The sequence below is a fragment of the Lissotriton helveticus genome, chromosome 2_1, assembly GCF_964261635.1.
Source record: "Lissotriton helveticus chromosome 2_1, aLisHel1.1, whole genome shotgun sequence".
In the NCBI taxonomy this organism is placed as follows: domain Eukaryota; kingdom Metazoa; phylum Chordata; class Amphibia; order Caudata; family Salamandridae; genus Lissotriton; species Lissotriton helveticus.
This window is the reverse complement of record NC_136059.1, coordinates 306,921,591-306,933,846: the sequence shown is the minus strand read 5'-3', so window position 1 is coordinate 306,933,846 and position 12,256 is coordinate 306,921,591. Positions and strand designations below refer to the sequence as shown.

General features: G+C 41.2%; 1 protein-coding gene across 2 annotated transcripts in view; it reads right to left on the bottom strand.

Annotated features, from left to right (window-relative positions):
• Nucleotides 1–12,256, bottom strand: part of MALT1 (MALT1 paracaspase) — a 716,169-nt gene that overhangs the window by 93,823 nt on the left and 610,090 nt on the right. For both annotated transcript variants that reach the window (XM_078674893.1, XM_078674892.1), the window contains 2 exons: nucleotides 8,191–8,368; nucleotides 5,284–5,358 (listed from right to left, as the gene is read on the bottom strand). In XM_078674893.1, coding sequence (XP_078531019.1) covers nucleotides 5,284–5,358; nucleotides 8,191–8,368 — 253 coding nt within the window. The remainder of the gene's footprint in view (nucleotides 1–5,283; nucleotides 5,359–8,190; nucleotides 8,369–12,256) is intronic.

Below are 12,256 nucleotides of genomic sequence, written 5' to 3'. Positions count from 1 at the left end.
CAGTATACATTTGGTGTTATCGTAGTTTAAAAATGTTGTTTATTGCTTGGTAAAAGTGTATGGAATTGATTTTAAACCTTCTCTTGATGAGAAATTGTCCGAAGTAGTGTTAGACTACTGTACGTGATCTTAATGTGAATTAATTTTTATAACTATATGTTGCATGCTTACTAGTATGATGCTTGGCTCAGGGGTTAGAGGCAGCAGACTCGGAAGCTGAGATCAGTCCTGGGCCAGGGTTCAATTCCCTGCCTCGGCGGGTCTTGGGCTAAAAATTCCACGGACTCGATAATTCTCGCCCCGGTGCCTCCTCGACTCACGGGTTCACACTCTGCGACTCTGGGCAATAGCTTGCTTAATCTCCACAACGGCCCCTCGCGGCGGGATGCCTGACTTTCACTTTGTGGATACCCTGCTATCTCACAGGGGAATACCAGGAAGGGTTCCCTAAGCAAGCGCCGGGAAACCCACTGCGGGTAGCTGTGCGCTATATAAGCTCAACTACATACAATGTGTTTTTTTAAAAATAATAATAAAATATCAGTATCTTCTCAACTTGTAGTGTATGGTGTTGTAATTAGGAATCTGTAAGTTCTAACACATGGGCTACAATCTAGTTATAGGGTACACAGAGTGATTTTTGATTGACCTCTAATCACTAGTGTCCACCAAGGGATTTTTCTCTCCACTGGTCAAAAGTACTCCAATCCCCTGGTCAGGTTAAAGGGGTCCCTCTCGTCTCCTTTTTTATATTTATGCAAAGGCAGACATGCCATTGAGACTTTGGAGCAGCCAGGCCGCTTGTGTTTGCCCTGATGCACCCAATCACCAACAGCGAAGGAGCACTTAGAGCCCTACCAGGGTAAGACATTCAGAAATGCAACCGAGCATCCCTGTTTGCGGGGTCCTCTTAACCCTGCTCAAAGCTGGGTGGCTTGACCACATGGGCAACTGGTGTGACAGTCCACCCCTATCTTTAAATGCACCGGCCACTTTGCAGAAGAGACCTATTCTGCGTGCTATTTTTGTCCTAACTGAATTGCAGGTAATATAACAAATCAGCTGGTGAATGCTGTGCAAGAGTAGACATATGTCGAATGTATTCCCACTAACATTTAGCTGGATAAAATCATCGATTATGTACAGCTGTGCTTAATCAGGTATTTAACTTTCACAGCCTCTGGGACACATCTGAATAGCTTGCCGAAACAAGTCTACATCGTTTTTGGTGATAAAGAATAGACAGGTGTTTGGACTGCACACATGGGAATGTCCCTCCTTGACTGATACCATGGTGAGTATTCTAGATTTAACCAGGAGAGTTTCAAGCCTTGGCAGACACATTTGGAGCTTTGAACCAGGTACCACCAGACGATCTGGAGCTTGTCTGTGCTACAAAGACCACGCTAAAGGGGCTGGTTGCAAGAGATTTGATGCCATCTGCCCCTTGAAGGGCCTATCCTGGAAATGCTTTGGGACCAGGCTTTTAAACATCGTATGTAGAATCTATTAAGAAAAAGGGAAAGACAAATACATGTTATTGGCAAATAAAGTAGGAGTACTAACACATTTGGCATTCTTGGTAAAGGTTAGAGCATACACTCCTTGGTGAACTCAATATTGTGTGCCAAGAGATGCATTCCCTGCTGGAGAGCGCTCTCACGGACCGCTTGGAAGACGTGGGCCATGTGTAATCCCTGGTTTGAAGGTTGGCTTGTGATTTTGGGATATAATGTATGGCAGCATACCAGATGCATTTGCCCAAAAAGGAGAAGGCACTGGATGGGCAGGCTTCACCCACAAATGTGAGTACGTCTGGGAGGTAAGTGTGGAGAGCACCGCAGAGGAGTGGCTCAGTGGTTCCAATAATACTATTAATCAATGAACTGCTGCCAATCTACACTTGGACTACAATTGCCTAAAATCGCCAAAGAAAAAAGGCCTATACTGGATAGGTCATTATGGATGAGAACAAGAAAAGGTGAATCAGATAAAATTACATTATAAAACATTAAATATGCTCGGCTTCACTTCAGGGAAAGGACAACGGGCCCAATGTACAAAACGACAGTTCACAAATTGTGCCCCACCTATTTGAAACCATTCCCTAACTTTGTAATCAGATCTATGTACGAATAGGCCACGTTGCAAAATCTCCAGACACAGAAAGAGGTACCTTATGAATATCAATTCGCGATTTAATATCCCCTCTGATTGGCTTACAAACAGTGATTGTGGCTGCAAGAAACAGTAGTCGACTATCGCTGCACTCACATTCACAAAAGAGGAGCGTTTTGGGTAAATCAGTCTAAGTTCCTGAAAGAATCTTTTTTTTTTAAATATAGTTCCCAGTTGAAAACACATCAGCAGGAGCAGGCAGTGATCTTCTGAATACTGCCTAACCCGCGAGCGCACCTCCGCCTCTGATGGTCATCCAGCACAATTACCGAAGGGGAAATTGTCAACCAGGAATTACTCCTCCTTTGCAAATGTGTAATGACCTTTTTGAGGAGTCTGTAACTGATGAATGATTTGCAACCACAACAGTGGTAACAAGTAACTGATACATATCATTGCGATCTACAATTAGGAAGCAATTCCCTTTCAAGCAATCAATCAGGATTTAGAAAAGCGTAGCTAAGCATACTAAAGGGTATCCAGGCGCTTGCAGGTCCCGGAGGCTTATTCGAACAGCTAGGTCTTGAGGGCCATTCGGAATTCCGGAATATACACAACTTCTTACTAACGGTTTGAAACAAGATGGTAAACCCAATTTGCGATTCGGAAAGGCTTTACCAAAAAACAAAATTAGTTCAGTAGGTAACTAAAAGGTATTTTGCTGTTGCAAAGTCTGTGGCTTTGAGAATCGCAGAGTTTGCAACTAGGAAATGGACCTGTATCAGGCCGCCATGACCTTTTAAAAAAAAGGTTTTTAAAGAGTTTTATATAGCGCGAACTAGACCCGAGAAATCCGGTATCAGAGCGCTTTACATGAGCACCAGTTTCGTTACAGAAGGACACATTCATTTTTGTTAGGCACAGGGAGATTAAGTGATTTGCCCAGAATCACAGGATGTTGAGCGTCGTTGCTGGGACTCTAACCCAGTTCCCCAGCTTCGAAGTCGACTGCTCTAGCTGTAAGGCTACATCCTCTCCCCGACTTATTGTTGAAAACAACTCTTTATTAATGAGAAAGCCATCAACAATTATGCAACCCTGAGCTTGTATTAAGAGTCTGAAGTAAGCAAAAAATATTTTTTTTCTGCCACAATTTCTTGTGACTAAGGGTAACGAAACCTAAATCTAACCTAGGCAAGGGTATTTCTCGGCACGCAAGTGGCAAATCCCAATGTAGTTTGGCACCAGCTGAAATAAACCTAGGACTAGATGCCTTGTTTACTCAATATACAAAAGAGGGTTCAGTGTAAAATGAATGAGTAACGGGAAAACCAGGGAAAAAACGTGGTATACAACAACCCACCCCTTACACAAATATAGACATCCTACATTAGAAAATAAAAAATGGCCCACAGAGGAGCAGTACATTTTTTAAACTTTTTTTTATTTTTAAATGATAAAAATCTATGATATATTTTCTTCTTATTTAAAATATAAATATATTATAAATCACATATATTACATTCAACATATACAGTATTGTTTGAAATTCATCTCAAACAAGGGAGCCCCCATCATGTAGAGAGAGAACCAACTCAAATCGGTACAGGTCTCTGTGTTTGTGTTTATGTTTGTTGTGGAGACATGTACCGAATTGAGTTGGTTCTCTCTCTACATGATGGGGACTTCCTTGTTTGAGATTAATTTCAAACAATACTGTATATGTTGAATGTAATTTATGTGATTTATAATATATTTATATCTAAAATAAGAAGAAAAGATATCAGATTTTTATCATTGGAATTTTTTTTTTTTACAAAAAAATGTACTGCTCCTCTGTGGGACATTTTTTATTAACTAAAGTAGGATGTCTATAATTGTGTTAGGGGTTGGTTGTTGTATATCATAGAGGCCTTGTTTAGTCTATAGTGTGGAAGTGCGGGACAGATAAACATGTGCTGGTAAGGTAGGAGGCCCACATTTACAAGCAAGGCTAGGATCTCGAAGGCATTCAAGGACTATCAAAACATAATCTGATGTTAGTGCCAAATTCAGCAGCAGGATAGACTATTGATTTTGATATCAGCATTTCATGGTTGGTTTCCATCTACAACATATATATAGAATTTAACCTGGATTCTTTTGAGGCCAGACTGTGAACTGTCAGTCAAATATTATTACATTATTGCCATCATCATTTTTAGGTACTCCTCGTTCTCCCATAAACGGGTACTTGTAGATCCCATGCATCATACCAAACACAAATGATGAGTGGTATAGTCTCCATGCCTAGTTGAGACAACAGAGTACTGCTAAAGACCAATAAAAGAGGTCTGTATTTTTTTCCCGTGAAGTACGCATTTGCCATTCGCCTTGTGAGGAGGTACCTAACGTTTTAAATAACTACATGGATTTAGGTGTGGCCGTTGGTGAACAATTTGAACCCAGCATGAAATGGGTGACTATTGTGTCAAGATATTAAGGTGGCAAGCATTTGATTGGACTTCTTGTGAAACCATTTATAAAGAAGATATAAAAATAAGCCCCGCTGAAGGTCAGTTTTACTGCATGAAACGTGCTGGCTAGTACCCTGGCTGCATTTATGAAAAGACATTAACATTTCAATGAAGGAGCAAATTAATATAAAAATTCTGGACGTCTTCATGGGTGCACCATTCTGTAGTTTACTTTTACGTATTTCTGTTGAGCAGAGGAATCAAGCAACGGCTGACACCTTGGATGAAGTGCAACATTCTTTTTTACTATAAGGAACTGTGTGGGAGGTGTACTTCCTGGAGTCTGCCGTTGCAATTGTTGATTACCTATTATTCTTTTATCTTTTCTTCCCAGTTTATTGCAATTCTGTACAACTGCACACTTTTAGCTCCTTTGTATTTAGATGCCATACAGTACTCCCATTCTCCCACAAACAACGACTTGTAGAACCCCCACATCATAACAAACACAAAGGGTGAGTGGTAGAGTATCCATGCCCTGTTGAGACAATATAGAGTACTGCTAAAGACCAACAAAAGTGGTCTGTATTTATTTATTGCATTGAAGTATCAAAATGGATACTTGCAAGAGGAAATGCAGTGATCCAGAGGAAGTAGTTTCATGGCTTCCACACTAAATTCTAGTGCTCTTGCTGTAAAGCTCACTTACGTGGCATATCCAAAAACGATATTCGCAGTGACCCGTAAGGCTTCCATGATCAGTATGGTGTCATCATACTCATTCCTATAAAACAGAAAGGGAACAGCATTATTAAAATGCGCAACACTGCCATACTTACTAGATACCTTTCAAACCAGTAACACGCTGAAGTTTGAGGTGAGATAAACACATCAAACCAGCATCGAGGCACTGTTGTAAGAGGTACCCACAGTGACTGGATGCTTTTTACAGTATTGTATCCAGCAAAGGCTTTGAACCTCCTGAATGGGGATTTGATCTCACCTCAAACAGCTCATCATCCATGGTTTTCCTCACTGTGCAACACCACTGCACTATAGCTTCAATGGAATTTATTTTTATAAAATGTTATGTTCTTTTTTTTATGCCCTTCCCACCAGATAATGCTTACTTTATCAATTAACTTAATTTCGGTACCTTTCCGTAGCATAAAAAGTACATAAGATGCATATCACAGTAGGCTTAGAATGGTCAATCCTAAAATCAAACTAAAAGGTGGATAAAAAGACGCCATATTGTGCATTAACAGTAACTGTGCAAAAGTTTTTTAAAAAATAGCAGGAGTAACATAAAACACTATAGCAGCTTCAAGAGAAAAATTTTGATTATATATCTTTTCAAAGAGCTTAGTCCATCAAAAATAAAAATGTATTGCAATAAAAAAAATGAGATAAAACTATCAACTCTAGTCTCTTGCAACACAGTCTGTCTGTGATCTCCTGCTCTTCAAAGAGGACCAGAAAAATTAAGCTAAAGAATGGCAATCCAAAGGGTCATCAAGCATTCGAATAAAAACAGTGCTGACTGGCATTGTCTAAAAGTATATTTATGCAGTAGCGGGACAACAAATCTTCTCCTCTGTTACAATAAAAATGTACAGAAAAATAATGTGTAGGACTGTCTCTATAGACCCCACCATGGGCGCATAAAGTCAAAGCTTTAATTAGAAAACCGAACATCAGTGGGATATAATTCAAACAAACCCTCACCATAATAAACCAATGTTGTGGGATCTGCACAAAGGCTAGATAAGACTGGACATCCTGAGTAACTGGGGGGCGGGGCGCCATTTGATATAACTTGGCAGTGGATGTATTTCTATTTGCCTGTTTACTCATTGGATGCCTAGTTTCTGAAATTAATTGTTGTTTCGGAATGTATATATATATATTTTTAACTAACCCAATTTTGGCAATAGGTTGTATTTTTTCAAACTGGATTGCTGTCTGTTTAGCTATCACACACATACTAAACACACTTTCTCGGAGGAAAGAATTGGACCAATCAACAAAACATGGGCAAAAAATGCCTTACAGAATCCAGGTGCGTTGGTGTGTTCACAACAAGCCTGGAGCATATAAAAACTATAACTCAGCATTCTGACTTAATACACTCAATATGCCCATCTCCCTGGCAAGCATGCTCAAATTAAGCGAAACAAGGAAGCAAAGTTTGTTGATTAGATAATAAAGAAGTTAATGGCCTAAATACTAAGGTGAACAGTATATAAGACATTGTCGAGTGGATTAGGAGAGACCGCAGAGCATGGACGAGAAAAGTGAGGAGCATCAAAGGCTCCCATTAGCTTGGACAAAGAAGAAGGGGATTTGAATTATGTACTACTACGCGACCCTAAAAACAGATGCGTCTAAACAATGCATTGCTTTACCACACGTGCCTTTACCATGCAATTTCATGGTAAAGGCACGACTGGTAAAGGGATGTGTGGTAAAGGTCACACCCCAACCCCCGCCCTGAGTCCTAAAAAAAATCCTGCCCCTCGAGCCCTAAATAGTAACCCAAGTCCTAAACACTACCCCAACCCCCCAAGCCCCAAACTCTACCCCAACCCGAGCCCTAAACACTCCCCGACACCCCCTGAGCCCTAAACACTGTCGACCCCTGACTCCTAAGCACAAGCCCGAAGCCCCGAACCCTAAACACTACCCCAACCCCCGTGACCCCTGAAACCTACCCCAACCTCCCATCCTCTGAGCCCTAAAAATTACCCCGACACCCCTGAACCCTAAAACCTACCCTGACCCACTCACCACGTCCTCTCCCGATTCTTCCTGTTTCTGGGCCCGCCCATCCCAGCATCTAGACCGCACACTGCCTTGACGCGTATGTGTGGTCAAGGCATATGCGTGGTTTAGGCATGCATGGTTGAGCTTGCGGGTAAACAGTATGCATGGCTCTGCCGGCGCTGTAAAGGCATTTTACATCCACGATGGGTATGAGAGAAAGGTAGAAATGGTGCAAGGGTAGGGATGGGCAAATGGTAGGAAGGGGTAAGTCCACAGATAAAAATTAGGAATGGCCTGGGAAAGGAGAGAGACAGAACGGGGTAAGAGGAACACTAAAAAGGAATGGTGGAATGTGGCGGTCAATTCAAACAAAGATGGATGCCGGGAATCTGCACCATGGTTACCTTTCAACACCAGATCAATGCCAGAGTCAAGTGAAGCAGGTTTATTTACTCCATGCCATCAGTGCTAGGAGCAAGTGATAGGTGATGAAACGTACATAATGCCACAACGTGTTGTCCAATATTACCAACTTTAATAAAATGTCTTAGTAATTAGACCTTAAACTGAGACCCAGTGACCCCTAGGTGATAACTTACCTGCTAGATGATATCTCTTTTGGTTCTGATTAGGAACATGGAGGGAATCACACATATTTTTAGAGAAAAGAGCAGAGAAGAAGCACCTGCTTAACACACAAAATGAACGCCCACCTGCAAACCTACCCATCTCCACTGTTACGAATATCCCTTCCCACCCAGCTGCTAAGTTAAACTGTATGTGCCATAAACGTCCACTGAATTAAAGTGTTCACATAACAATTCCATACTCTTCAACGCCTGCCAAATACCTTTTTCTGCACATATCTAGAAGAAATACATTGAGGCCAGTCTCTTTCTCCTGCATCAGCTTCAGGATGCTTTGTACACAAAGGCAGTTTGCAGATCTGTATGGGTTTGGGGCGTCAACAGGCACCATAAAACTGTTACCATAGTTTTCATATCCATGCCCAGCATAGTACAATAGACCTGGAATGAAAAGCAAAATCGTTGAAATGAGTGCACCATACAAGCATCTGTAAAACAAGAAAAGCACAACATTATTGAACCTGCAATATTGTAGCTAAAAAAGCACACTCACATATCCACTTTAATTATAATTTTCAACAAAGTTCTTTCCTACATTCATAACAATATTTTCAATAGAGGGATCATGTCATGGATATATTACTACATTAGACACACAAACATAAGAAATGGTTAACAGCATAGTAACTGCAGTACAGTAGGCATTGCATAGTCTTACTACTAAGTATTATGAGGGGACCCACCATATGAGATGAGAAAACCGTCCAATACATGACCTATGTGGCTCATTCATTTTTCCAGCACCTGAAAAGTATCTGCAGGGTCTAAACAGCCACTTCTGTTTTGAGACATAGGGAGGAACCCATAAGTGGTGGTGGTTAGAAAGGGGGGATGGACACTTAGTGACGTACAGCTGAATCCGAGCCTTGCTGAGACAACATAGGACAGACCATTTAAGCAGTTCCGTTACCTCTTCATGGTGATCGGTAGAGGTTATCTCCTTTCACCACGCTTTTCCCTGACATAGGGAGCATTTGCTCACAGGCTGTATGGAGACATAAGTGGGGAAAGGAGCTGTGTGATGAATACTGCCCCTATGTTTCCTGGAGGGAGGCATGCAATGGCCTTGATGATACGCTTCCATCCTTTCGTAGAGGAGGAGAGTTAGGGGGCATTTCAGGGACGTCCGGCAGATGACCTTGGAGTGCTGGGACAAAATATGTTTGTACTTCTCAGAAGAAGGTAATCAGGACTGCTGTAACCCTGATGAAAATTTAGAAAGAGCTGAAAACTAACCTTTTTTATAGAACACTATTTGAAGATGCAGTAACGGTTCACACAAACTACTACTCCTATTACATGTTGACTGTGTCTTTGATTTTGTATATGGCTTTGCTGCCTTTCAGCTAAGTTCACACTATATAAATACTGGCTACATTCTAGAGGTGGCCGAGCCACTGAAAGCTTGAGGCAGGCTCCAGCCCAATGGTCAACTCTGGGTCTGCTTGTGGTCTTTCTGGAACCCGTCCGCTGCTTTTCCGCCGGTCAAGTCATCGACCTAGCGGAAAACATGCATAATATTATGATGACGGTGGCAATTGGCCATCGCCCCCATGGAAAGGCATGTGGTTTTTTGTGTTGGGGCCAGTTGGGGGCCCCAGGGTGTTGGGGAGTGCAGTTGGGGGGGTACCCATGTTACCCCCGACATTTGCTTGCACAAGGTGGCAGGCACCGTGTAGTGCCTGTCACGTTGTGCATGCAAATGCACAACATGCAGTTTTTACATTGTGGCGGGTGTTGCTTGCAGCATCGCCCACCGCAATGTAAAATATGCAGGATGCGCCCGCCAGTGTGGCGGGCGCATCATAATCGGCACAGCAGGACCACCGCACCCCTGGCGGGCGGCCCTGCATACCGTTATGGCCGCCCGCCATCGTAATTGTGCCCTAAGCCAAGCTTTCACACAAGGGGATGTGACCAAGTGGCTACAACTGCTCACCTTGAGAAACTAGGTTTGAATCCCAGTCTGCATAACCATACTGCAAAAACAAATGTGGATTTCTATTCCAAATTGGGCTCCAATCTCATCCTAAAAGGATTGAGGATAAAATAATAAACTCTGACATGAAAAAGAGATATCTATATAGTGACTAAATTGCACACTGTGACACTGGAAACCATGGGATTGATCTAGGCTTCCTTGCTTGCCACACTATTGTGACCCTATGGAAATACATTATTTCAGCAAATATCTTTTTTGTTCATTATCTTATTTAAGAGCACTTTCAAATACCCGAGTTTAGGATGTGTGCTGCACAAAAACCTCTCTTGTGTTTGATTTATTAGCCTATAATTTTGCTTCATCTATGGTAAGAATCTAGGCCACATATAGGGTACACATTACTACGGACTTGTCTTTTAGCTTACTAATAACATTATCCTCAGGGCAGAGACAGGAATATTTCCCAGTTAACTTCTCCGACTTTGAATAAATACTTCTCAATACAGAGTTATAATTGGATGTACTAAGAAGGAATACTTCCATGTGTTCAAGAAATACACTTTTTTAATTTTAAAGACACCGTATCATATTTTAACATGATGCCTACTGCATGATTTACATGCCAAATATTTTCAAGGCTCAGCCCGTGCACTAACTCTTAGAGACAGAGCCGACCCCTGGCTCAGCTCACCCTGGTAAATTTGCAGCCTCGCCCACCTCAAATACATACATACAGACATCAAAAGATCTTTGCCATTCAAGAGACTTCTATTGCTTGGAGTTCTTCCAAGAATTTTAATTGTAGTGGACATAGTTTCATCAATGGATCTTTCATGCATATCTATCATTTTCCTGCTCTTGCACCTGGTTTTCTCGTTGATCTTTTTCTACTTGGTTTTTGCTATCATTTTTCCACTGTCTGCATCATCTCATCATGGATGAAAAGACATGGAATGGACGTGAGGAACTTCCACTCAAGAGGAGTGCTTAATGAGAGAATCATTGGTAGACTCTGCACTATAAGGAATAAAGTGATAGAAAGGTCAAAGACCATGTGTGGTCATACTTCTCCATTCCCTTTAACACATGCATCGTTTAACAAACATACAGTATGTCACTTGGGAGTTGCAGCGTAGTAAAGGCTTCAAAGAGTGTAATAACATTTGTGGCAACTTTACACGAATTATTTAAGCTCATATTCAGAGGTTGGAAACTGTATTCAAAAACATATTAGTCGATTTGGGAACACATGAAACAATGCATACCATGAAAAGAGGCACTAACCCAGCTCGTATGCCTACAACCTGCCAAAATCTACAGAAATCTCTTGGTATTAATCAAACATATGTTTGTAACGTGCTCAGAGCTAAAAACATTTTGGCAGGATGTTCAGAATGTTCTCCATCAGCAATTGGGGTTAGAAATACCCCTGAGTAGGGGAAATCATGCTGGGCCACAGTAATGCTGGATTTAAAAGCAGCGGTCTATTAACTATTTTGTTAGTCTCGGCAAGGCTGATTATTGCTCGAAAATGGATATCGCCAAAGCCCCCAAATGTGATGGATTGGTGGCTTCAAGTCCGACAGACATATGATGTGGAACAGGCATTGGCCAAGTCAAGAGGCATAGGCTCAGTCGCTAAATGCAATACAATATGGGGATCTTGGCTCTAGATAAATTCTCAGAAATACCAAGATATTTAACGCGGTGTAGATAAGTGGGTGGGGTCCCAGAGTCATATGTTTGACATTAATATATTGTGGATCTGCCTCGCCATTTTGTAATTTGGTATTTATTTTCTATGTGCTCCTTGCTTATTTATTCTATCTGTGATATTATGCTTTGATATTGGTTGTATGTAGTATTGATACTGCTTTGATGTATTGGTTTGTATCATGTATTACCCAATCCTTGACAAATAATTTCTTTTTTTTAAAAGGTATTAATCAAACTTAATGCAGATGACTACTGTGAGAAAGTGGATTATTTGTTGAAGTGGGTGGTAGTCCTCTTCAGGTAATGGAACAATCCTTTACTAGGGCTAGTTAGGTTTCAGTCATTTCAATTTGCGCTCAAACATTGGGTAGCTGTAACACAGAGCAAACAGGCTTACATAAGAAGAAAACATTGTAAAGCATTTATCAGAACAAAAGATTTGATGAGTCAAAAATACACCACAAAACCAAATCCACTCCAATTTATAAAGAAAAGAGTAAAATGCAATGTTCAAATAGACACCAAAGTGACAAAAAATTGATTTAGGTAACCCGAGATACGATTTTTCAAATTTTTAGATGAATCTAGCTCCAAAAGCACAAAGCTCCAAC